The sequence below is a fragment of the Pseudochaenichthys georgianus genome, chromosome 9 (assembly GCF_902827115.2).
Source record: "Pseudochaenichthys georgianus chromosome 9, fPseGeo1.2, whole genome shotgun sequence".
Classification (NCBI taxonomy): domain Eukaryota; kingdom Metazoa; phylum Chordata; class Actinopteri; order Perciformes; family Channichthyidae; genus Pseudochaenichthys; species Pseudochaenichthys georgianus.
The window spans coordinates 17,003,744-17,029,442 of record NC_047511.1 but is presented as its reverse complement, the minus strand read 5'-3'; the positions used below and the strand labels follow the sequence as shown (position 1 = coordinate 17,029,442).

The 25,699-nt window shown below is 39.3% G+C and overlaps 4 protein-coding genes across 4 annotated transcripts in view; 1 reads left to right on the top strand and 3 right to left on the bottom strand.

The window, feature by feature from the left end:
- col27a1b (collagen, type XXVII, alpha 1b) overlaps positions 1 to 8,062 on the top strand; it is a 76,729-nt gene extending 68,667 nt beyond the window's left edge. The window contains exons 52-61 of the mRNA XM_034091085.1: positions 104 to 157; positions 259 to 294; positions 827 to 844; positions 987 to 1,022; positions 2,208 to 2,234; positions 2,353 to 2,418; positions 3,283 to 3,442; positions 3,539 to 3,648; positions 4,220 to 4,438; positions 6,651 to 8,062. Coding sequence (XP_033946976.1) covers positions 104 to 157; positions 259 to 294; positions 827 to 844; positions 987 to 1,022; positions 2,208 to 2,234; positions 2,353 to 2,418; positions 3,283 to 3,442; positions 3,539 to 3,648; positions 4,220 to 4,438; positions 6,651 to 6,797 — 873 coding nt within the window. The 3' untranslated portion in view covers positions 6,798 to 8,062. The remainder of the gene's footprint in view (positions 1 to 103; positions 158 to 258; positions 295 to 826; positions 845 to 986; positions 1,023 to 2,207; positions 2,235 to 2,352; positions 2,419 to 3,282; positions 3,443 to 3,538; positions 3,649 to 4,219; positions 4,439 to 6,650) is intronic.
- Positions 8,063 to 8,317: 255 nt separating this feature from the next.
- Positions 8,318 to 11,303, bottom strand: LOC117452447 (3-oxoacyl-[acyl-carrier-protein] reductase FabG). Its single transcript, XM_034091088.2, has 8 exons — positions 11,194 to 11,303; positions 10,879 to 11,049; positions 10,261 to 10,439; positions 9,671 to 9,764; positions 9,504 to 9,573; positions 9,377 to 9,413; positions 9,151 to 9,214; positions 8,318 to 8,530 (listed from the first exon to the last, which is right to left on the bottom strand). The coding sequence occupies exons 1-8, from the start codon at positions 11,215 to 11,217 to the stop codon at positions 8,372 to 8,374; spliced, it is 798 nt and encodes a 265-aa protein (XP_033946979.1). The 5' UTR covers positions 11,218 to 11,303; the 3' UTR covers positions 8,318 to 8,371.
- Positions 11,304 to 12,544: 1,241 nt separating this feature from the next.
- On the bottom strand, positions 12,545 to 14,548 carry ppil3 (peptidylprolyl isomerase (cyclophilin)-like 3). Its single transcript, XM_034090187.1, has 6 exons — positions 14,486 to 14,548; positions 14,151 to 14,225; positions 13,595 to 13,688; positions 13,425 to 13,492; positions 13,225 to 13,343; positions 12,545 to 13,086 (listed from the first exon to the last, which is right to left on the bottom strand). Exons 1-6 carry the CDS (start codon positions 14,486 to 14,488, stop codon positions 12,960 to 12,962), a joined length of 486 nt encoding a protein of 161 aa, XP_033946078.1. The 5' UTR covers positions 14,489 to 14,548; the 3' UTR covers positions 12,545 to 12,959.
- Positions 14,549 to 14,995: 447 nt separating this feature from the next.
- On the bottom strand, positions 14,996 to 24,543 carry lrrc8ab (leucine rich repeat containing 8 VRAC subunit Ab). The gene is made up of 4 exons (XM_034090186.2): positions 24,283 to 24,543; positions 23,551 to 23,670; positions 19,123 to 21,241; positions 14,996 to 18,957 (listed from the first exon to the last, which is right to left on the bottom strand). The coding sequence occupies exons 3-4, from the start codon at positions 21,232 to 21,234 to the stop codon at positions 18,682 to 18,684; spliced, it is 2,388 nt and encodes a 795-aa protein (XP_033946077.1). The 5' UTR covers positions 21,235 to 21,241; positions 23,551 to 23,670; positions 24,283 to 24,543; the 3' UTR covers positions 14,996 to 18,681.
- Positions 24,544 to 25,699: the final 1,156 nt, after the last annotated feature.

The window sequence follows — 25,699 nt, the reverse complement described above, 5'->3', positions numbered from 1 at the left end:
CTGAACTCTCACAAATTGCACACTTGCCATGAAAAATAAGCAGAGCTCCGCCTGATGCTCCATCATATGTGTCGTCAGTCTCTAACATGGCTCTGCTTCCCAGGGTATGGAGGGAGCTCTGGGCCCCGTTGGCATCATTGGCCCCAGCGGTCATCCTGTATGTACCTCATATCTCATCCTATCTGCCAAGCTTTATGTGACTTCTCGCTGCGTTTTGGCAGTGATGGAGTGATCCTCTGTCTCCTTTCTCTCCATCAGGGACCCAAGGGTGACAAAGGAAGTCGGGGGGAGACGGTGCGTGGCGCCTTTTTGATGAATCCTTTTTGTCTGTACCGTGAGCACAGGATGTGATACTTAGTATGGAGACGGCACGCCACTCCTTTGCCCCTCAGCACTTTTCATTTCCTATTGTACTTCACTGTTTGTTGCTACACTCACAGTGGCACTTAGCCGCTGTGGAACTCCTGTCAGGGTGAGACATGTGGGCTGCATGCTCATCTCAGGCTTCTTTTTGGGTGTTTGTTGAACGCTCATACACAGGCAGATTTCACAAGCTCACTCCCAAAACACCAACATTTATGTCTGAGTTTGCGGCGTGAAAATAGGATTTACTGTGTAGAAATAGGATTCCTGAGTGTAGTTCTGCAAAGAAAAGCAAGAGGGCATTTCAACACACAATAGGTAAAGACTGTGTATTGAATTGGTAGCACAAAGAAGGCGTAACACTGTGCATGATGGAATGAGTTTGAGAGAACACCGGATATTATTCTATTATTGCAGGATTGTCCTCTGACATTGATTACTTTTTTCCTCTCATCTCTAACAGGGGTTGCAAGGACCTGGGGTGAGTAATAATTCACCTTTGTAGCTTAATCTCTATTCTTTGCACAGGCTGAGACGAAGAAACAAATGAACCACTTTATCATCTTCAATAAAGGCAAACTTCTTAATCATTTTAAGGCTAACGTGGTGATGCCATTTTTCAGGGATTTGCTGGCCCTCGTGGACCACCCGGACCACCAGTAAGTGTTACATTCTGTATAAATCACACTTTCATTCACAGTAATCTGGTCTACATTTTAGTGTCTAAACGTAGAGAAGGAATAAAGTTATTCTCAGTTAATAGTATTTTTTAAAACATGTTTCTAAAAATCAAGATCAAGGCGAGCAGAGGGGAAAAGACTGGTGCCCTGATTGATTATCAGTCTGTTAGAGTGCGCCGAACAGACATGGTTTCACTCTACTGTGTATTCATTTAAGTCAAAATGTACAAATGAAAAAAAAGGTGTTTTCGTCATTCAGATCCCAAAATCAAATTGAAAAGGACTTGGCTGTGGGTGCAGAATCTAGTCTGCTGGGAAATTATTTGAAAAGGAGAAAGTAATGTCTGCATTAAAACTGTAGTTAAACTGTGAGCAAAGTTATGTTATTGGGAAAATAGTGCAGTAACCGTACAAAACATGTTCCTCAGTCCTGACCTGACAAGCCATGACATGATGAGTTGGGATTACACACCAACATCGCAGCAACTGAGAAACACCGGTGAGACATGACTAAAGTGTGGTTATGATCGTATTGATAGCACTGACGTAATACGCTTGGAAGATGCATTTCCAAATAGGCATATTGGATCGATTGCTTCGACATAATCACTGTGGTTATAGATTAAAGAATTTGGCCATTCACTTTAGTTATGTAGCGTTTAGCTTCATATGTGAACTGCAGGCAATGAGATGTGGTCTGCTACTGATGACATGCACGACTCCACAGAGCCCCGAGGCCCCCCCAATCTCAAAGTTTATTAATATTGAACGTGCTCCATTTCAAAAGTTGCAATAACTTTAACAAAGTACCCCCTCGGGTCCACAGCAATGCACCCGCCAAATGTGAAGTGGATTGGATGATATGCAAAGGACGTGCATGCACATAATCAAATCTAACTAGTTACAGACCTGCTCGTTTTCCACTGTGAGCTGATTCAAAAAGACGTTAGCCAGCGGCTTTTCCTCTCTGCATTTGACATGCCTCATTTCCTGTGCATTCATGCCTCATTTCCTGTGAATATCTCCATATTTAATTAGTGTGGCAAAACCTACCACTAACAGGGAAGATTAGGATTTACAGATCAGAAATACACTGGGTGGCTGTTGCTAAAAGTGCCAACACACAAGTGCACAAAACGCAACCAATAAACTCTTTGTTTACAGGGTCTTCCAAGCTCTGCCCATTTACTTGTAAGTATGTTTCTCTTTATAGTCGAGCCAGGGTTTGGGGAATAATGAAATGTTATGGAACAAACTGAAGAGTACAAATGTTGCGGTAACCTTATTGCCTTGCTGTCTTCTTTGGTAGAGAAATGAGGCTCTCGGTGCCACCTTTCAAGTCATCATCGATTCCCATGCTGCACTGAGGCCAGAGGTTAGTTCTGAGGAAAACTGCTCATTGCAAATAATCACTTTTGATCGTTGGGGCCGTAATGGGTGTAACTTTTGGTGTCTGAAGATTATATTTTTTTAGTAAAGCCTGAGTTGTGTATGTGTATTTTCTCAAAACAAAACAATGGTCACTCACTGCGTCAGGCCGTTGTGTCCTTGGGCAAGACACTCTACCCGCATTTGCTCCTGTGGGTAATGTCCACAGCATTGACATTTACATGTCTAATATGTGTAATATGTAATTGTAAAGCGCTTTGAGCACCTGTAAAAGCGCTCTAAATAAAAAATGTAATCCATTATTATTATTATTATTATTATTAATGGTCAGCCACTCCCTGCTGCAATTCAATTTGACATGTAGCTCACGTCAATGTTAATCAATAACCTCACAACAAATCGCAAGATGGTAAAAAATCAAGAGGCTGAATCCGAAATCTATATCTGAGAGAATCCAGATGCTGCATGTACGCAGCTGTATCTACGCCTCCCATGCTGATTTAGACAGAGAATCTATGCTATGGCTGTGTTCTCATGTGTATTATCTTATTAATACATTTATTCTATTAATTCAAAACAGAAACCTTATATTTGTATTCAGCATTTCTGATGCCATTGTAATGTTAAATCAATAAAAAGTTTTATTTACTTTCAATAATAACACAAGTGTTCAGTAACATAACTACATGGTCATACATCAGTAATATAGGCCTATATCTGTTTCAATGCAAAGTTGTGGTCCATGCCGATGGGTATTATTAAACCGCTAAAAAAGGTTGTCTGATCTCATACAGAATAAGAACGTTTTACAAATCACATGTCAACTATGCCAATATTTCTATCCAATCAGAGCGTGGAGATGCCCATGTTAGACCAGGGCACGGAGATCTTCAAGACCCTGCAGCACCTCAGCACCCTGATCCAGAGTCTGAAGAACCCTCTGGGGACCCGGGACAACCCAGCACGCATCTGCAGAGACCTGTACAACTGTGAGCAGAGGCTGCACGATGGTGAGGGGACCCTTTAAACTGCTTAGTCATTCCTGCACACATTTATATTCTCTTCTCATTATTTAAGTCGTTTCCTCCTCTGCTGCTCTCTGACAGGCACTTACTGGATCGACCCCAACCTGGGCTGCGCTGCGGACACTACAGAGGTGATGTGCAACTTCACAGCTGGAGGACAGACCTGCCTGAAACCGGTCACTGTGTCCAAGGTGTGGATCCTTTCAGAGTTCAGCCATTTGCTTCAGATAAACATGACACCCAGCATAATGTAAAGGTGTATTACGTAAATGAAGACAAGATCAATTTGGGAGCTTTTCATGCAGGAAGTGGATGATTGTGTAAATGATGAATGCTTGTGTGGACACAGAATGTTCTCAAAGAAAATAAGAAGAGTTTAATGTGATATAATAAGGTGCACAGCTGGTCATTTTCTTTTTTTGTAAAAGAGAATGATTGCAATGAAAGGCAAGCCCTGCTGGCAAATTGACCTCTCGGAACTTCATCTCTCCTTTTATTGTTTTTGATTTTGAGATTTACCTAAGATTCAAACTGCATAAAACATCACAGCACAGAAATGCAGACTGACTCAATGCCTGCATGAACTGTTTACAAATCAAATAATGAGGTCAAAATCTGTGATCCAGATGTAACGTTTTGTAATTCAATACACAATTGTAGTTTTATTATATAGTTATTAGTTTGTCTGGATTTTTTTGTTTTAAGGTGGGCCTGTTTTTCCAAACTATGATTACTTCAGAGACACAAATTCTTGCTTTACAGTTGGAGACAGGAGTAGGTCGTATCCAGATGAACTTCATCCACCTCTTGAGCACAGAGGCGGTGCAGCACATCACCATCCACTGCCTGAACACTCCTGTGTGGGCAGCAGGACCCTCACTGCAACCCTCCTCCAGATCTGTGAGCTTCAAGGCCTGGACGGGGGAGAAGATTCAGGCCGGGGACCTTCTAGAGCCGCTCATACCCAGGGACGACTGCTGGGTGAGCACTGATTTCAACATTTTGAGAAGTTAAACATTCTGCCATTCGTGCTGAGAGTTAGATGAGAAGCTCTATACCAGATCAGTCAAACAAAGTCCTGAGTTTCCATAGATCAGCGGCTGGAATGTGTATTATTTCACAGAGATGCGTACATGTGCACAATATGAGCAAAACATGGACCATATGTAGAGAAACTGCTCCTTGAAGCCACTTCAAGAAGTCAGAAACTCCACAGGGAACCGGTTAAGAATGGAGCTGTAACCAGTGGGCGATTGATTAGCTTAGCATAAAGACTAAAAGCCATGGAAAACAGCTAGCCTCTGTCTAGAATCTCCAAAATCTGCCTTCCAGCGCACCTTAAACTCCTGACCGTGTATCCTGATTGGTTAATTCAATCGTTTTTTTTGGATATAACAAAACCGTTTTCATGAGGAGTTAAGTCCATGTTTGTTTTCAAATCAAATCAAGTTTTATTTATATAGCACATTTATAAACGATTTTTGGTCGAGCCAAAGTGCTGTACATATAATAAAAATAGCCTACAGTAGAGACACTTTACAGCAAATACAACAGCACAGATTGTTCAGAATATCAGTATGAGAAAAAAAACGACACCCTCTATCCTTAGACCCTCACATCGTACAAGGAAATCGTTTTGCTTAGCTAGATAGAGACATTGTGTATTCTGGCAAGAAGTCTAAAAGTCTAACAGGCCAGAATACAGTACAAAACCAAAACATCATTTTATATGTGATTGTGCCTTGATTAAACAATTGTGAAACAGTAACTGTCAACTGTGTATTTAAATTCAGCATCAACTTTTGAGTGAACCTTACAAGCTGTTTCTCTGCCTTTAGCCTTTATGCCAACATTGCTAGTCATATTCTTGTGCTAGCTCCATAGGCTACATGCCGCAAAGAAAGCATTTCTTCACACTAACTTTTTTGAACAAGCCCTGCAGAGGGTTCTGTTTTTTGTCATAGAAAGGCTCAGGTTTGGGAAGGCTAAATAACTTTTTTTATCTGACGCTGCCCGCCTCCGCCGTCTATAGATAAGAGATCAACCGAGATCAACTCTCACTGAAAGCACCGCCTGCTGACCAATCAGAGCTCAGTGTGCGGAGTTTAAATCTCTCAAGTCATATTACAGGATAAAGGAAATACAGAACAACTGCCGTATGCAGGGAAGACCCCGACGTGTCGCACTTATCATTCATATCACACCATCGATCATATAATATCATAATATATCATATATTTTCTTATCTGAGTCAGCTTCTCGAGCCGTATCTGGCCGTGCAACACTTACAGTGTCACATAGCCTACTGTATGCAGAAGTATTATTTTAAGCAACACATTAAGTTGACGAAACACTCAACTCAAATGTAATTATGTTAATTATTAAGTCAGATCACTCCTGTCTTAGATGAGGCAGTGATATCATAAACCTGTTCATGTAGGCCTACGCATTCAAACACTCGGTAGTTTATTTATTTTTTAACCAGCTGTTCTGTATTCACCTGGCATGTTGCATATTATGTTGCTTTTATCCTGGTTAAAGTGTTTAAGTCATGGATGTTTAAAGTTTAACTTCTTCATATTTGTCTAATATTATAGTATCATTTTCATTAATGAAGTATAACGCTGCGTTGTCATCACGCTTGTCCATGTTTGTGATTGGTCAAATATTGCTAGCCCCGCCCCTTGAATGCGCTCTCAGCCCAGACAGAGAAACCCTGGGTTGATTTACTGAGTTGATAACCAGCGTCGGTGGATGCATAGCAGCGCTAATGTCAAAGACACAAATATTATACATTATATTTTAATTTTACCAGGATGCAGTGACACAAATATTTGGGAAGGCATATTTGGTTGGTCTGCCTCCAACCCAATACAGTGTGGCTGTTTGACGTGATACTTTGACTAAACCACAGATGTGAACGTTTTTGGAGGGGAGTATTTCCTAAAAGTTGCTCAATAAAGTCTGGGGATTATTCAGAGTGTTGAAGGGCAAATCTGCTGTTGAGTGTTTTTTTTTCTCTTTCTTTTTTATTGCTGCAAAAATCCAATTCCGGATTCACCTCCATTGTATCGGGGTTGGATGCAGAAATCTTGGCTAAAGATGTTGCACCAAAAAAGTCTTAATAAATCATTATGACAAAAGAATATTATGTTGTCTTCCACATCATTACACTCCGACATCTCACTTTCAGATCAAAGATGGCCGCTGGCATCAGACCCAGTTTATCTTTCAAAGCCAGGACCCGAACTTACTCCCCATCGTGGACGTGTTGAACCTGCCGACAGCAGATGGCGGCGCTCGCTATCACCTGGAGGTCGGACCCGTGTGCTTCTTATGAGGCCATGAGGGGGGGGAGCTCCTCAAAGGAGGGACTGCATAGAGGAGGATGGAGGGGGGGGAAACTGATCTTTCTTCTGTGGTTTCCTGGAACAACAGACCCCCAATTTTCTCTCCACAAAATATGCTTGGACTGCAGAAACAGGAGGGGGGGTCGGAGCAAGAAGGCCCGTTGAAAATGCAGAGACTTCTAGCACAAATCAGCAGCCTATGGAAAACAATAAGCTTTCTTTCTCAGAGACTTGTTTGTGATACAAGACCTGAATGTACTATTTTGGTGGGAAGTAATATGTCTTGCTGTCATCTCAGGCCATGTTGTATCATATTTTCTTCACGGCCTGAGTCCTGATTTTGAAAATATCTAAGAGATCTGTACAGAAATATTGAACAGCAGATGCAATGATTCCTTTTGTAATGTTTAAGTATTATTTATACATGTATATGTACTGTATATTGTAATATAAAGTGCAATGGTTATTGTTCCACACCCTTGGGAATATACAGTATGGGCATCACTCTTTCAGGTATACGGCGTGCCTCAGACACTGTCTCCAGGTAAGTCTTTTTGATAACTGTCTAGTGCTGAGACACACCCCCCGTTTAAAAAAATATCCTCACTCCATGTCAAAATGGACCGAAGCCTTCCACAGTGTGAAGTGAGAAAAGTGTGTTGATGCTACCTCGAACGGCGCGTCTCATCTCGCGGCAACCGAGACGTTACCTGATATAATCTGGGGTGACACAGATGTGAAACTCGGGTGATAAACTCTTCAGCAAAGCTTTGTTTGTGCTTTAAGAAAAAAAGGGAAGACTAAATTCATTAAATTATATTGTTATGGTAGTATTTTAACATTTCCAATATTCTTTGTACTGTCTGACACTGAGTCTGACTCTATAAGTTAAGTTTTTGTAACTGTCAATTATGCCACTTGTTATTAGGTACAGTGTATTCTTTTTAAATTCTGATTAGCTTTCCAGTTCAAAACAAGGCATCAACGTCACATTAGGAGCTTTAAAGATTTGTTCGGTCTGTACGTTTTTCTAATTACTGGTTCGAGACAATCAACTGTATTGTAGGATATTAACAAACGTGTTTATGCATTTCTCACTCAGAGTGGTTGTTTCCACCAATCTATAAGCTCAGAGGATTTCCAACAATACACAACACTACCATGGCTCACAGTGTTTGCTCTGTACACACACTTTATGCTGCGTTTATGAAGTCTAATGACTCCACAGGCAATTTAATAAAAATTCTGAAACATTTGTTTATAAGCAGCTTTCCATTTGTTTCTGTCAAAAAAAGCTTCATAGCAAAGGAACGGAATAAAATGCATTTAAACTGCTTACTTGTGGCAGTGCTTTTTAGCTTCCTTCTATTCATTTCACACCTGGACCTGTCAAACCCAGACAGCAGCCGCCTCTGCAAACAGGGAAACATTGTGTCCTTGAAGTAATGCCTTGTTTTTCCATCAGTTTTAGTGGCAATGCGGGGATTCTTGGTACAAAGCACAGGCAGACTTGTAGGTTGAAAGCAATATATTATCAGACTGCTGTATCTCAACATGCATGACCCTATCGGGGGCACATGGCATGGCGGCCCCCGTCAACAGGAAGGTTGACTCCAGTGATGAAGCTGGCAGCATCGGATGCCAGGAAGGCTATGGCGTGGGCCACTTCCTCCACCTCCCCCGGGCGGCCCAGGGCATGGGTCTGCTTACACTTCGCTAGAAACTGGTGATGAAAGAGATAGACAGACACTAAGTGTTACTGTGATACATGGCTGATTGATTTACAAATCAGGCTGTTATCGGCTTTCCTTTTAAATGCATGCTTCTATTGAGATGCTTCAATGCAGCTTACATTCTGTGGAAGTGTTTCATCTGATTACAAATTTTCAATTGAATCAGTTTCCTTTAATGAATATAACTTGTCAGCAAATGTCTCTTAGGGTGCGAAAATATGGAGAATGCATTGTAACTTTTTTTAATACGTTTAGACATTTTAACTTTACAATGTTTTAGAGTTATGTAAAATATCAAAATAAATCCTATACAGCCACCACTGAAGTCAAATTCAACAAATATATTTTAACTAAAAATATCACTGTATCCTAATATTTATCTGCAACTGTGCAGAAGAAAAAACTTTGTGTCATTTAAACGTTTTCAATTTTAGAATTTGAATTATTTTGTAATAAATGATGCTTTAAACTATTCAGTGAAGACTTACTTATAAATGTGTCCTCTGTGCTAATCAGATGCTAGGATATGATGGACCTAAACATGGAGACTAACACGGAACCTCTGAAAGAACACGTGTTGTAGAGGAAACACTCAGTTTAGATGTGTTACCTGGGCATACTGCTCCTCATTCAGTCCCGCTCTCTTGTGGACATCAGTGATGATCACACCGGGGCTGAAGAGATGCCGCAGGGGAAGCGACAACACATGGTGCATCACAGATTTGATTTCAGACAGAATGGGTGATATCCATGCTTTTTAAATCAGAAATGCATAGGATATCGTATACATATATGAAAAGGGCACAAAATATTATGGATGAATTGCATTCACTCACCACACAGAATTCACTCTGACTTGCTTTGATGCCAGCTCTGAAATTAAATGGAGTCATGATGTTTATATTGGGAAATTCTAAAATGGCTAATATACAGAATATAAGCAGAAAAAAGAGTCTCACTCACCAAGCGCTGTACAGCTCGTGAACTGATCAATGGCTGACTTGGACATGCAATAGGCCAGCACACCAGGGAACTATGAAGAGAACATGTTTCACAATTCTCATAAACATAAAGACATGATATGCAGCGGGACTAGTTTTAAAGCATTTGGCTAGCTGCTTAATACTCACTGATCTCTGCCCATTGACACTGGACACGTTGACGATGGAGCCTTTGGTCTCGATCAGGTGGGGCACACAAAGCTGAGTCAGGTGGTATACAGATCTGGAAGATGGATCAAAAGTTAGGGGACATTTTTACTAAAAATGTAAAATATACACTTTTTGCTAAATCTCAAGTTGGGGAGTAAGTAAGTACTACTAGTCATCTGTCTTCAAGGTCTATAAAGGACAATAACATCTGTGATGGGATCAGTGTTGAAACATTATTTTAATTGCAGTGCTGGTAATGAATTGAAAATGTATTTTATCAAGTTATTTCATAATTTGGTGTTATACCACAATGTTTTGTTATGCACTTTTGTTTAATTCCATTAAGTACCTCTCCGTTATCTTTCCGCTCCAAAAATGTGTTTCTTGGCTGAAAATATCGAGTTCTGTGTTTACAAATTTTGAAACTAAACATATTTATCTATTCAAAATCCTTTTTGATACACATCCACGCACCACTTTAGCCAACATCCAGTCCATACTACACACCCTGTACTGCTGTATATCCGTTACTAAAATGTCTCTCTGATGTCAGGTGTGTGATATCCTACCTGACGTTGATGTTCATGATCCTGTCATACTGAGCCAGGTCAGTTGTCTCGATGCTGCCCATGACCAGGATCCCAGCGCTGTTCACCAGGACGTCCAGCCGGCCAAAGTGAGAGATAGTTTGCTCCACCGTCTTCTTCACCACCTCTTCATCAGTGAGGTCTCCAGGGACAAGCAAGGGCTAATAACACATTAAATAACACTCAAGGTTTCATTATGTTCTAAGTCAGCAATCGTAAGATGATAGTCACAATGTTTGCATGTTTATAATGTTATTGTATTTGTATAACATATGGAAATGTGTATTGTTTTTTAGGTAGGCTACTTACTTGTATTTACTACCATGCTGCTTTTGCCAATTTGACATAAAATGAATGGAAATGATGTTTACCCTAAGGTAGTTTTTCTTAATATTGCTACATTTAAAACACACTCGAGGACAATATGCTCATCCAGAAATGCATTAGAACTCAAAATGCCATACCTTGGAAACTTCAAAATCACAATATGGTCAAATCTTTTTTTTCACATTCAGACCTTTCCGTTCACAATTTATTCTAAATTCAACGGAAGTTTGACGGTTAAACGTTTTCTAGGTCACACAGTTCAGAATGAGTTACCTCGGCAGCTCCACAGTCGGTACACTGTTTGGAGATTTTCTTCAGGTTGTCCACGTCGCGGCCGTTGAGAGCCAGCAGAGCTCCGAGTCTGGCGAACAGGACGCTGGTCCCGGCCCCGATGCCCGAGCTGGCCCCGGTGATCAGGGTCACTTTCCCCCTCAGGGAAGACACCTGAATCACAGAAAAACACACAGTCCAGCAACTTTCCACAGAATACCTTAAAATTCATTATTTAACTAGAGTTACTGTCATAACAGTGCGAACACAATTATACACGCGCACAACTGCAAATGAAACAAAGCAGACTTATCCTACTTTGAATGCATCATCTGAGGCCATGGTTTCTGTGCAGTTGTGTTGTTTGTATGAACCATAAGTGTGAACTTGCTGTATCGACTAGTCACCGATACATGCCTCGTCCACTAGTGATGACGTAGTTTGACAGTTCATTTACACTACACACGTGTTCATTGTGAATGCTTTGGAACAATAATAAAAAGGAAAACGGGGGAAATATTATGATTATTATTATACACGTTAGGATAAACAGCCTTACGATGAAACATTTAACAAGAGTTGCTTTCATAACAGTACTACAAAAAGGATAAAATACATGCACACAACTGCAAATCAATCAAAGCAGACTTACTTTGAATGCATCTTCTGAGGCCATGGTGGAGGCTTCAGCCATTTTTGCAGACTCCGTTTTTGTACTTATTAATTGCAGCTTACTTTGGGTGGAACTGTTATGAGGCTTTGCCTTTTGAGTATGTTTTTGAGTTTTCATGTGTTTTTTTACATCACTAAGTTTGGCGTAAAAGTCAGCCTTACAATACAGGCAATATGCCCGTGTATAATCTCCCATAAATGGCTTCAACCAGCCTTCGAATTCAGGGTTTGATTCCCAATCCTTCCTGTATTTTTGAGCGTAGTGTTTAGACTTAGACATGATGAGCTAACTAGCTATAGTACCTAAATGTTAAGCTTATGTCAGAGATCCACATACTTAACGGCAGCTTTGCGCACGCGCGTTTCATTTGCAGTCTTGACTTGGTCACGTGTTGCTGTTCTCTCTGCTCTGACTGCAGCTGGGAGTCTGGGACCGTGGATGTAGAATAAGAATCAGCTGATCGTTGAGGACAGTAATTGCAGAACGTTACGTGCTTTCACGTCAGTCTCCAAAACACCAGAAAAAGTCGTTAGATATGACAGTAGTCGCTTTTGACAAAGAAAGTCGCCAAGTTGACACACTAAAAATGTAATGTTATGGGATAAATAAAGAAGTTAGTTTTTTTTGTACAGATAATGTTTCTTCTACGTCTGCCAAGTGCTAGGCTACAGCAATACGTTATGAATAAGAAAGCAACAAAAAAACGTGTCAATTCACTTGTTGTTGATGAATCCCCTTTAGTTTTGTTCTGTGTTGTTGTACCTGCGCACCCCTGATGTGGTGTTAATGAAATAAAAAATACATCTATAAATCATTTGGATTATATACATGTATTGGGTTGTTGAGTAGTAATGTTCCTAAAATTTGGATTTTTTTTTCCCCAATACAAATACAAATGTACAAATGACAACCAACAACTTCAGCCTCTTGACTTTTAGACAGTGACATTTGAACAGTTATGCATGCAGAAATTGTTTTTGAAATCATGGAAAAACAGAACTATAAAAGCTTTATTCAGTACAAAACATTAAACAATTATTTACATAGCCCATCAAGAAAAAAAAGATTCAAATCTGTATATCAGTGAAGAACAAAGCCAGGCATGTTTACCTTTTGGACTGAATTCTGAATGTGTTACGGTTAAACAATCTAAAATTCTTCTTTACAGCGGCTTTGTAACATACAGGGGATGCAAACCATTTCTTAAAAATCATAATCATGCCTAGCTATAAATTGGATGGCATTTGTCTTCTGGATTCAAAATGGAGCACTACTCAGTTTACAGCCCTCAACTTCCTTGTCTGGAAAGTTATAAATTAACTTTGGCAATGTACGACACCCTGTATAAATAGGCTCAGGGGACATTTCAGAGTCCAAGTTTGTGTTAAAGCATATTTGAAGAGAAAGCTGTCTATCCAGCAAAAGGGTTGGCATGTATGGTCACATCCTTTATCCGGGTTTCAGTCAGTGGTCGGAACGTCTTTTCATTGACAGGCAGCTTCTCCAGTTCATCCAGGGTCTCCAGGCCATCGATTATTCTACATGTTGAAAAGAGTATGATCAGCTGCCATTATGAGTTATATTCTAATTCATCAGTAACTGTCAAGCACATTAACCAGGTGTCAAAACACGTTTCAACAATCATTCTCACAAAACACTTAAAAAAAGTTGCATACTTTCCAAACACGGTGTACTTCATGTCCAGATGGGGCTGTTTGGCATATGTGAAGAAAAACTGGGAGCCATTTGTGTTGGGGCCGTTGTTAGCCATTGAGACGACTCCTCTGACATTATGCTGGAATAAAAAAAGACTAATGATGAAATATAAGGTTAAACTTGCTCCCCTGATGTGAAAAGCTACCCAAGTAGTACTCACTTTAAGATGTTCACTGTACTCGTCGTCAAATTTGCGACCCCATATACTTGTTCCTCCTTTGCCTGTGCCTGAATGGTTTAATCAAAACACAGAGAATAAAGAGGAAGTAGTGAGGAGTGAATTCTGACATTTCTATGTTAAATTGCAGCACATGCACGACAACACCTTACCTGTAGGATCACCAGTTTGAACCATGAAACCTTTAATGTTTCGGTGGAAGAGACTGCCGTTGTAGAATCCACTGGCACACAAAGCAAGAAAGTTCTGTAAATAGTCAAACATAGGTTAGAATATTTGATGACTGCTTTGGGGGAAATATATGTAAATCCCTGTTTAGGCCTTCAATCATTACAGTAGCATTTGTATTTACACAATACAAAAAGGTACCTACGGTTTCATTGTTGTATTACTTTTAGAAAATATTTACATTTGTACTGTACATCTTTAGTTTTGCCAACATTAGTTACTTGTTACTTTGCAGTCAGGTTATGAATAACAACATTAATCAAGTAATACATTAGGACATATTTGTATGCATTAAGCCGCCAGTATTCACTCTACGGTACAGTTTACCTAACAATATAATAGGACTTAAATGCATTTAATTAACGCATTTGTAGCACGTCTCAAGTTTGTGCTAGTGGACTTTCAAAGCATTTTACTTCTGAATGGACAGAAACATGAGCCTAGGAGCATGTCATGCTAACTGTAATGTTATTGACTTACCTCACATGATTTTGGTGCCCGTTCACAAAACAATTCAATTTTAATTTCCCCTAGATCCGTTTGAAAGGTGACAGCCTGTAAGAATTACAAAGTAAACAAAATCATTAAAACGTTTAACAGGCACGGTTAAAAGTTCGTTCGTTCGTTTGTGTTAGCTAGCTAGCTTAGCCTGTTAGCCAAATAAGAAAAATAAGCACATTTTCATTATAAAAAAGTACGTTTCTGGACTGGCTCCTAACAGACGTTAAAACACATTTTTCGTTGATAATTTTTCAAACACATATGTTATTTCTTATGTTTAAAAATCTACTGGAAAAATTCACAATCAAACGTACCATTTTAAACGGTGCGTCTTTGAACAAGTGTGTCAAGAAACATGTCCGTCTGGGAGCAAGAGCCCTGCAATGAATGGTTCCGCAATGAATTTACGGTCAATTTAAAAGGACACACAACTGGCAAAACGACGATTACTATTATTCTGGCCTATTTATATGATGTTGGTGACCCGATAACCATAATAGATATACACTGTTGATGCTGTGCCTAAATTAATGGCTTGCCCAAACAATCCGGGCACTCTATAGTCCCCAAAAATTCCCTTTTTTTTTTGTAACATACGTTTTTTTTATTAGTATTTCTCTATTTGAGAATGTTACGATTTATAATTGGATACATTGGTTAAATATAATAATAATAATAATAGGCAAAAATAAAGGCAAAAAGAGCCTGAGATATTTAATGTTAAAAAATATTCTTTACCCAACAAAAATATTGAAATGCCAAAATAGGAGAGAGAATCAATATTCACAACATTTAAAAGTTTCCCCAAAAGACACAAGGACAAATTAGGTCAACCAAGTTTATTTCATTTTATCTGGAGGGGATGCGGTGTAGGAGATGATGGGACACATGCTCAAACAGAACACTCACTGTAACATCATTCTTGTCAATACCGATACACTGATGACATTTCTTATTAAGGACAAATAAAGATTCGAGTTGGGAAACATTGAATAAAAGAATTTGTACCCAAGAACATTGCATTTAAGAGATGAACATCGTGGAGTGAGGGTCTCATCACGCCAACATACATACACATGGATAACACTATCATACACACTTCATCCATGCTGACCATGAATAACTCATCGTTCTGAAACACTACAGCTCACTTTGTAAATGGTCATTGAGGAAAACACAGAATCAACGTTAAACCAAGTGTCTTGAAAAACACAAACATTTAGTTTGAGCCAGCAGTCAATATTAAATACACCAAACTAGAAAAAGAATGTATAGAAATGCATATAAAACTAACTGTATAAAACAATTGTTTAAATTAAGAAAAAATACCAGGTGTAATAAAAAATAGGCAATTAACTCAAAACAGAAGTGAGTACTAGCTGGCTTCCTGAGAAATTTAGTTATATTGTATAATACTAATAGCTGTCAAAATGAAAAAAATAATATTAGTCAAAATCATAGAAAAGGAGGGAAAGACCGAACAAAATATTAACAATGAGATCAAAAGCTAATCTATAAAATGTTCCTATCAACCTACACAAAGTCCTTTTAATGTACTGACCCTTTACTTGAAGTGCTCACTGACACACTTCACATTGAGTAGTTGATTGTCTTAGTCTGTGGTGTATTGCTGAGTGTGCTATTTAAAATGCTCCAGCTGTGACGTAAAGGGAAATACTTTCAAATAAAATGTGACATACCTATCTAATATCATTTCAATCTTATGACTGGCAGTTATTTAGTCAAAACTTTCCATATAGAATAATCAGAAAACATGTGTTGTATACCATCGTTTGCATTTGCGTTAACATGTGGGAGAGATGCTATAGTGCAAAAGCAGGAAAAAAGAATGCACATTACAGTACTACATCACTTACTATTACATAGTTTAAATGAAGGCAATATTGCACAATATCGCATAGTGAAACATGTTAATTAAATAAATGTACATAGTTTAAAGTATTCCTATGCTTTTCAATGCAGTTATGTTACTGTATATTGCTACTCTCCAGGTTTTCTTTGCAGTTAGGTTTATTAAAACATAAACTGATTTAATATGTTGTTCTCGGGTATACATAAGAGCCTGTATTGTGTGCTTTGCTGCGTCAGAGTTGTGCATTGATCTTGTTTTTAGCATTGTTAGCAAGGTGCTGCTTACACAATTAAAGAAAAGTCATTATCAGGCAAAAAAATTAAACATTTCTCAAAAGGTCCACAAACTTTGAAACCAGAACATTTGAAAAACAATTAGATTAGTGCTGAAAAGAATGGAGGCCCATGCATGACAGCACAAAACATACAATAATGAAAAACATTTCCCAAAACCATGAATAATATAAATCAACAGATGACGACACCAAGTCAATGAGAAAATAATATGATTTTACTTTCTAGATGGTGGCAACCCAGGACTTCCTTTGAGTTCAATTTTAAACAACCCATTGATGAACATTAAACAAAACAGGATATTACTTCTACCTGGTGAAGATGGGTTTCCATATGATACACAATACAAATGCCTGGCATAAATATTCAAATCGAAATCAAACTTAATTTCTTATAACGTGTCACTAAAACATTGAGACAACATATGTATCTTTTATCTGCCCAACTTGATTCCTGGAGTCAAGTACGGTCACAGAGAGGAAAGGAAAAGAAAGTGATGAAACAAAACAAAAAAACATCACCCTGCAGATGTCTCAACAAAACATAACAGCAATGGTTCACAACAGGAAGAAAATCATGTGAAAGGGTTACTGCCATTTCATATTTCTTGCCAATATGTAGGATGAATTTGTAGAAACTATAATTTATCTTTACATCTGGTGGAATGTATCTTGTTTATTAAAAGTGTTAAGCTTTTTGAGGTAGAAGCTCAAATGTAACACAGAAATGAAGTTTCAGAAATGGCCCCTTTGGACCTTATTGCATTGTTCTTTAACACAAATAACTGGTTATTACATTTTCATCCAATATAGCAGTTTCAATAGCTTTAGATTACATATGTAATGTAACTGCAGGGGAAACATCTACACTGAATATTGCAATATGTTTTGAACGATGCAATTCAGTGACATTTAATTAAAAGAATAACTACACACTTACACTGTTATAACAAATTAAAATAAAATGAAGGCCAGGTGTTCATAACAGAGATTTTAGGAGATGTTTGGAAATGAACTTGCTATCTGCATAAATCTCAACTATTAGGGCATGCCAGTGGATATGTGCGTCATACCCACCACAGAAAGAGAAAGAAACTAGTCTAGTGTTTCAGGTAAGCATCTGCTTCTGTTTTAAGCACATCACTTATACTTGGTGGCTCTTTTCAATGTCAATATAGTGTCATCTTGTATAAACCTCATTCAAATGATTTGATGCAGACATAACTCATCTCATTCAAAACATCTTCAGCATAGATGTTGTTCCCACTGAGCAGTATACTGGCAGATAGGGTTGGGTATCTGCTCGTCGATGAGAGGCTCCACAAATGTCCTTTTATAGGAGGGCTATCTTGTAATGCTAGTCAATTAGACTGCATTAAGTAGAATAACTAATTGTGTTAGTGCTAGGTCAAACACGTTACACAACTTTCTGCAAAAAGTGGCCATCTTCAAGCCCCCCGCACGTAAACTGGCTCCATGTACGATTGCACTTTTTAGTGTTTAGTGTAGTTTAATACCACATGTTGTGCTGCTACCAAGACTCAGGCCAATCAAAGGCAAATCTTCAGTCTCAACAACATAAGAGACTGTTGACTGAGTGACCCTTCCACATTAAGAAATGCACCCCTGAATCACTAAACTTTAATTATTTCAACAATTAGCAACAATATATCAAATGTGTTGCTTTGATCGAAAGACTTTATATAGATATTATAAGTCAAACATTTAATTGTTAGAATAAAAAAGCTTCCAGCTTGTCATGATTTCAAGATGAACTAAATTGATAACCGGAGAGCGCAGACCACGGCAAAGGGTTTATTTCCCCATCTGGAAAATATCAAAAAAGTGAAAAATAAAACAAAATATTCCTTTTGGTCCATGCCACACCCTTCTACCAAGTTAATTGGGAAATGGACAATTTGTGTATTCTATCTTGATTAAACAAAGTCTGATTTTATAGACACTGTGAACTGCCTTTAGGTTTTCATACTTAAATTATCCACCATACCTGAAATGCATAACGTGTCCACTAATCTTGCAGTTCATAATGCCACTGCTACATTACTGCTGGAAAGCATCATCACTGGGTTGTATTGTGGAGGCTTGAGGGGTTGTTTGTAAAGGAAGGAAACTCAACTGCACAGTCATGAATTAAGATAACAATCTGAAGCCATCAATATTTTGATTATGCTTACTTGTCACTGGTTCTTGATACCCAACCTTACTGGCAGTGCACTGCAGCAGTACTCTTGTCTGCTGCAACAAGCCTTCTGGGACAGTATAGGCGTTACAGTCTGTGTCAGGTCCCACTCGGACAGTATCCATTTTTATCTCACAGCCACAATTCAAGCCTGTTCTTTGTCACTTTTCCATAACTGTTCCTTGATCTCCGTGGGCAGGGTGTTGAAGAGGTCCTCCTCCACCACGAGGCCGGTTCTCTTTAGCTGTCGGCACTCGGCCAGCTCCACGGGCAGACACTCCAGACGGTTTCCTCTCAGTTCGAGCTGTGTCAGCCCGGTCAGCTCTCCAAACCGCGATGGCAAAGACTGCAGGCAGTTGTTTCCCAAGTTCAAAGTGCGAAGCTTTTTGCACTGGAACAGCTCATTAGGCAGGCTCTCGATCTATGTTTTTAAGTGAGGAAGGGGTTGTGATAGGATAGAAACGGAGAGGTTTTAGAACTTATAACTTCAAACATTTTCCAGCAGCAAACAAGCCATAACATAATTTAAAACATGTCAAATTTACAAAAGATATAAATGGTTCACATTGATTATTAAAGTACTCACCCTGTTAGCGGTCACTGCCAGGTACTGGAGATTCTGGAGGAAGCCAATGTCTGCCGGGATATAGGTCAGGTTGTTATGACTCAGGTCCAAGAAGCGCAGCTTGCGGCAATAAAACAACTGGCTGGGCATCTTCTCGATCTTGTTTCTGTTCAGGTAAAGTTTCTCAAGGTTGGTCAGTGTGCCAATCTGGATGGGGATATAGGCAATCTGGTTGTACCAGAGCTTAAGGCAGACTAGCCGATGAAGGTGCTGGAAGCTGATGATCTCCTCGATGGTCTTAAGGTTGTTGTCCTTCAAATCGATCTCCTGCAAGTTGTGCAAGCTGAAGATTGAGTGTGGTATGCGTTCTAGATCACAGCGAATGAGCTCCAGCTCTGTCAGGTTAACCATCTTCTTCAAGCTATTGAGGACCATCAGCTTGGTGCCTTCATTATTGACGGAAAGCTTCTGGAGGTGCATGCCCACATCGGTCACCACCTGAGGTAGCTTGGTGAGATTGCTCTTTAGACGGAGAACTTTGAGCCTCTTGAGCTCCCGAAGCCCATCAATGACAATGTAACGGTTGTTCTCGGCGCTGAGATTCCCTGTCAGGTGAAGCTCGCTGAGATTCTTCAGACTGTAGATCCATAAAGGAATCTCTTTGATGTCAGTGAACTTGATGTGCAGGGACTTCAAGTTCTCTCGCAAAAACGCCAAAGCAGGAGCTTCGATTTTGGCCGGTGTGTGGTACAGCCACATCTCTCGCAGGTTGATCAGCTGGGCGATGATCGGCGGGATGGTGACATCGGGGATGAGCTCCAGTTTAAGAACCTCCAGCTCCATCAGGTCAAAAACTGTGTCCGGGATGCCACTTAGCATGAAAAGGTGCAACTCCAACTTCTCCTGAGAGTTCTTGGTAATCCTCTGCCGGAGCTTGTCTAGTGTCCACTCATTGTTGAGGTTAAGTTGCCTCAACTTATTCTCGCTGACTTCCGAGAGGAAGACAGCGAATCGTTTAGAATACAGAGGGTCGTACTGATCGATCATGTGCATCATGAATGCAAAGTCATTCTTAACATCTGGTATGTCACTGTAGCTGCTCTCTTCCCGTATCGACTCAAAGGAATACTTCTTGAGAGAACGCCGAAGCATCCAGCAAAGCGTGTACATGCAGATCAAACCATACACCATTACTAAGCTAATGTAGAAACAGGCTAGGATTTTAAAAAGTGTAGCCAACGGGTGGGCACAACGGTACACACTGTAACCGGTCAGGCTCTCTATATTTACTGAACAGTCAACACTGAACTTAATGTCGTGCACATAATACCCTGTATAGCAGATTATAAATATAAACTTGATGACTTTGATGATAGTCTGACGGATGTACAGTCTGTACACGATGTCTCCTTCCTCAACGTGTATTCGGAACTTCTTGACTTTTTCGAACAAGGCTTTTGCCTGTTCACCCTCTTTCTTGTCCAAAACCCCAGTTTCTGTTCTATCTACAATGCCCTGCTCAAAGCGTGTCTTTGTCCTTTGGAGCATAGGAACACTTGCTTCAACATCCTCACTGATAACGGACTCCTTGTGGTCCATTGAGCCGTTGATTTTCATTGGTTTTGGGTCACTCTCTTCAACCACTGTCTCCGACAGTGCCCTCGTCGTCCATGGAGAGTCAAAGCATTTCAGCAAGATGGATACAAAGTGCTCTAGTTTGGAACTTGTCCGTGGAAACTTAAACCAAAAGTTGCTGCAAGCTAGGAAAATAAGAGTGTGGAGTAATACTAGGTAAGGAAAATACTTGGCAAACCAGTGCAGTCTATTCTCATAGCACACAGCATCCACATAGTTGTACTGGTGGCGATCAAGATCATACTGGATTCCTTTGGGTTCCGTGAACAATGATTCGGAGAGGGTAGCATTGAAGTTCCTTTTGCAGGTCTCATTGACCACCCATTTGCAGGGCAGGCAGATCATCTTGTCCTGGGTGACCTGCAGTGTCCCCCCAAACACCGAAATCATTAGCATAACAATGGAGATGTAGTCTGTGAACACATCCCACCATGGTTTCAGGATGCGGTATGCCGGCTGTGTGTCCACAAAGTACCGAAGCTCAGTGATGGGGATCATGGTTAATCTGTGGTGGGGGAGAGAAATTGAGGACATATTCATAACAGAGGACAGTGCTGTACTGAATTATAATGCCTAGTCAAATAACAGAGCACTACTAAAAAGAAAAAGCTCCTACAACCTAATCTCTGAACAGCCCTTACCTGAACCACTACACAATACCAAGCCCACAAATCAATACTACAATGCTAACTAACAAGGTCGTACATCAGAACATTGCAGACAACTCATTTGCCATAAATCTGCCAGAAATAATGAAATATAGACTGTTGTGACAAACAATTGCCTTAATGACCTTACCGAGTCAACATGTTATTGATTTAACTTTCTTTAAACCGACACAATCAATCTTTGTTTCAAATAGGGTGTCATAGTGGACATGGACAAATGGCAAACCAGCTATTGATAAAACATAAAGTCAATTTGTCTGCATTTCACTTTATTCCCTATAAGATTATGGTAAATAACTTATGAAGAAAAAAACGAATCTTGCACATGATGTTGCCTTGAAAGTACATGCAGACTGTGCATATAATAAATGATTAATTTAACAGAACAATTATTTCATATTAGCTTAATGAAGAATAACCTGTGCATCTGTTTTATATTGGGAGGGCACCTAATAAGCAAGGCAGCATTAAGTCATTTATTTTTCTGGTGCTGTTTATGTCACCTAAACTAATGAAAAAAGGTTTTATGATACTTAAAGAGATATTCAAAGATGTCAGTTGTAATGGTGCCTTTAATTTAAAGAAAAAGTCCTCTAGAAAGTGAACAAATAAGTATCAACATTAGCAGTACTTGGATGGCATTTCATATAATGTGAAAATAATTTATGTGGATATTCTATTTCACTTATTAGGCCGCTGGATAGTTAGCTAACTACTTTGCTACTTCCACCGTGCTTTAATACAAACTATTGTTATGATTTTGTTACGGGATGCATCAATTGTGAAATTCTGGTATGAAACTGTTGTTTAAAGTAACAATTTTGCAATAAGCCGACAGCAAGGGTTAGTTTGTGCTGAAAGCTGCCTTCATATACTTCTCCTTTCTCCAAGATTAGCCAATAGCTAAATTCAATTGCAATAGTTTCAGCAGGTAGCAGGCAGTTGCTATACATATTTATAACACAATAAATAAAATGCATTTACTTTGAACTGAACAGACAAGATTTGGAACTGAATCCACCAACACTACTGAATACCCATTCAAAGGTTTAGAGCTTTAAAAAAAGTGGTTTGGGGGTTAAGCTTTTTAGCCTTTAAAATGATGTTCTTGCACAATAACAATCAGTCATCATAGTGCCAATATATTATGTTTTAGTAAGGTTGCGCTGATCCAATACCAACTAGGGCAATATAATAATATTTATGTTTAGTAATTCTATCCATTAACCATGTTTATGAATGTTCCAGAAAATGTATTGTTATGATTATATCAACATATAATCAAAATGTTGATGATGTTGAATAAAGTTACCTATACTGGGACCTGCCATCAAACCTGGCCCAAATGCAACAACACTAATGTTGTTTGTGGTATAAAATATAACCAATCCAAAGAAAAGAAAATCTGAAAAACATAATTTATGTGTAAGGATAGATAAAAAGGCTTTTAATGAACTCGGAAAAATAGGTTCTACTTACAAATCCGTAATGTAAAACACAACAAATCCATTCGTAAACAGTCATGAGCGATCCACAACACAACCTGTTTGGCTGCTGCATATCAGAGAAAGATAAAGAGCCCCATATAAACTTCTAGCCCTGTGTGAGTTTGACACACCCAGAGTTTAAGCTTGAGAAGTCACTCTTCTAAAGATGATGTTCCGTTTTGGCTTGTTTAACCCAAACAACACGGCCGCCAGATGAGCCACCTTTCTCCCTTGCTCTCTATTCTTAGCCATTTCCGTTAATAATACCCAGAGTATTGTCTGTGGGGGCCTTGAGAAGCACCTCCCTAGACCTTCAGGACGAGATCCTGTTTACCTTACAGAAGCTGCTGTCTCCAACTAGTGTCTCTCTGGAATACTTCACCGTCAACTTTTACACTCCCAAAGCCCCCAAAAACGCACACCTACACATACACAACAAGAGTCTGGAGTTGGCATTCATCAGAGCCTGTACTTTGTTAGGAAACTATAAAGGCGAGGAGTCGGGACGCCTAGTCTGATCCTGGGCCAAATAGGCATATTTACCCTGGCCACGGTTCAGAGACACTTAAACACACATAATTATTACATTTATGTGGTCTAGAAGTATGGTTAGATGATAAAGAAGCACACCAAGCATACTCAGTAAATAAAATACTCACCAGTTTGGAGGTGTTATCTGTGCTCCAGTGCCTGCTGATGATCTTGGTGGACAAGCCACTCTGTGTGTAACCAAAACTCTTCCCATTGCCTCTCCCATAGCCATGGGGGTGAATAGATACCTGAAAAGGACAATGGTAGATGTTAATTTCGTCCTAGCTGTGGGAGTGACATGATAAGGCAAAAGGTGTACAGAAAGTTACCTGCATGCATGCGTACTACTAATCCAAGTTATGTTTAAACAATACTTTACAGTACATTGCGTATACAATGTATACGCAATGTGCAATGTATCGTGTCAGTGATAGTTGTCAGATAGATATACTTATACATTTACATGGATTTATTGAATATCTTCATTGCTCGTAATATTAGCATGGGGCGTCTTTGTCATCTGGCTAGGTAACGTTAGCTGAGCAAGCACTTTTTAACAAAAAGTTAAAAACCGGATGATTTGTTTGACCATATACACATAAATAGCGTGACCAGCTGTCTTTGGTAGCTTTGAATGGTATGTGACAACACACTACGTATCATCACGGAAACAAGCAAGAACATTGTTCGATGTAAAAACACGTTAGCAAACTAAGATAGCCTGCTGTTAGCTAATGAGCTATGTTGACCACCGGCTTTATCTATGTCTTGGGAAGTTTACATGCCGTCCTACGTTGCAGGTAATATGACAGCGACATGTTGCGAACACGTATTTCAAACTGCTATGATGTTCAACTTACTATGTGGTATGCTGCGGTCAAATCCAACCCTACTTTAATATCAATAGTTGCTAACACATTTCTTTAGCTTTTGCTAACAGCTGCGCTAGCTATGTGTTGTTCTTTCCAGGCAGCACTTCCGCCAAGACGACGGATGGCAGTGTGGTGATTATAACAAACGTAGAAGAAGAACGCCTTTCCGCTCTCTTTCTGGGGGAGATTTGTTATGGTTTTAACTGCAAGGTGAATATCTTATGTTTTGATAGACTGGAAATCAGCTCCTAATTTTGGAAATGTTGTCATACAACTCTTTACGGATTGTGTGCCCATTCCGGGCTTTACTGCACCCAAACTGGCTGATGACAAACCGACAGACTCTTACATGTTCAGCACATTGTGTGTCAAACAACTTCCCAAAGAAGGACACATGGCAAAGACAAAATAACCTCAAACCGACGGGAAATGAAAGAAAGCTACAATACTCGACATATGCAGCCAGTTCACCCAGGAATTACTGCACAGGTCAATTCAATCTGAACTGCTGGAATTGCAAACAGCCTATCGACCAAACACCTGCATTCTTCTGCATGACATGCAAAGCAGTCCAGCCCCCAGAAGAAGACACATCATTATTTAACATTATGGATTGGTGAGTATCTAGTCTTATATCATTGCCTGCTAGGCTGCTATCTTACTCATGTCAGCCTGTGAGCAAAACATTTCGTGTCTCCATGTGTTGCCTCTTTTCAGTGACTACAAATTCTCACTGGACACACACAAGCTGCAGAAAAGATACTTGCATCTCCAGCGTTCTCTGCATCCAGACAACTTCAGCCAGAAATCTGTGGTAGGCACGTGGATGCAAGGAGTGATTGTGTTCTGTTAGTATGATTCATGATGAGTTTCTCAAGGGAGTCATTCTTGAACAATTAGAAATATGTTTTTTTTTGTTTGCAATGTAAAAGTTGAACAAACAGTGTTGTAAAGTAACAAGTACATTTACTCAAGTAGCCTACTGTAATTAACTACAAGTTTGACGTTCTTACTTTACTTGAGTATTTCCATTGTATGCTTCTTTGTACTTCTACTCCACTATAATTGAAAGGTAAATGGTGTATTTTTACTCCACTACATTTATTTAATACCTTTAGTTACTTTTCAGATTTGGATTAATGATGTGAAATATTATCAACAACACTTACATAAGACGTTAGTCACACCTTGAGTAACATTCACAAGCTACCCTGCAGTATGCAAACCAGCTGCACCTTTACCAGCATTGATAAACACATTAAAGCATCAATAATTATAATCAAAACATAAAATATATATTATTCTGAAATGGACCAATCTGCATAATGAGTACTTTTACTTTTGGTACTTTAAGTATATGTTGGTGCAATACTTCTGTACTTTTACTTCAGTTACATTTTGAATG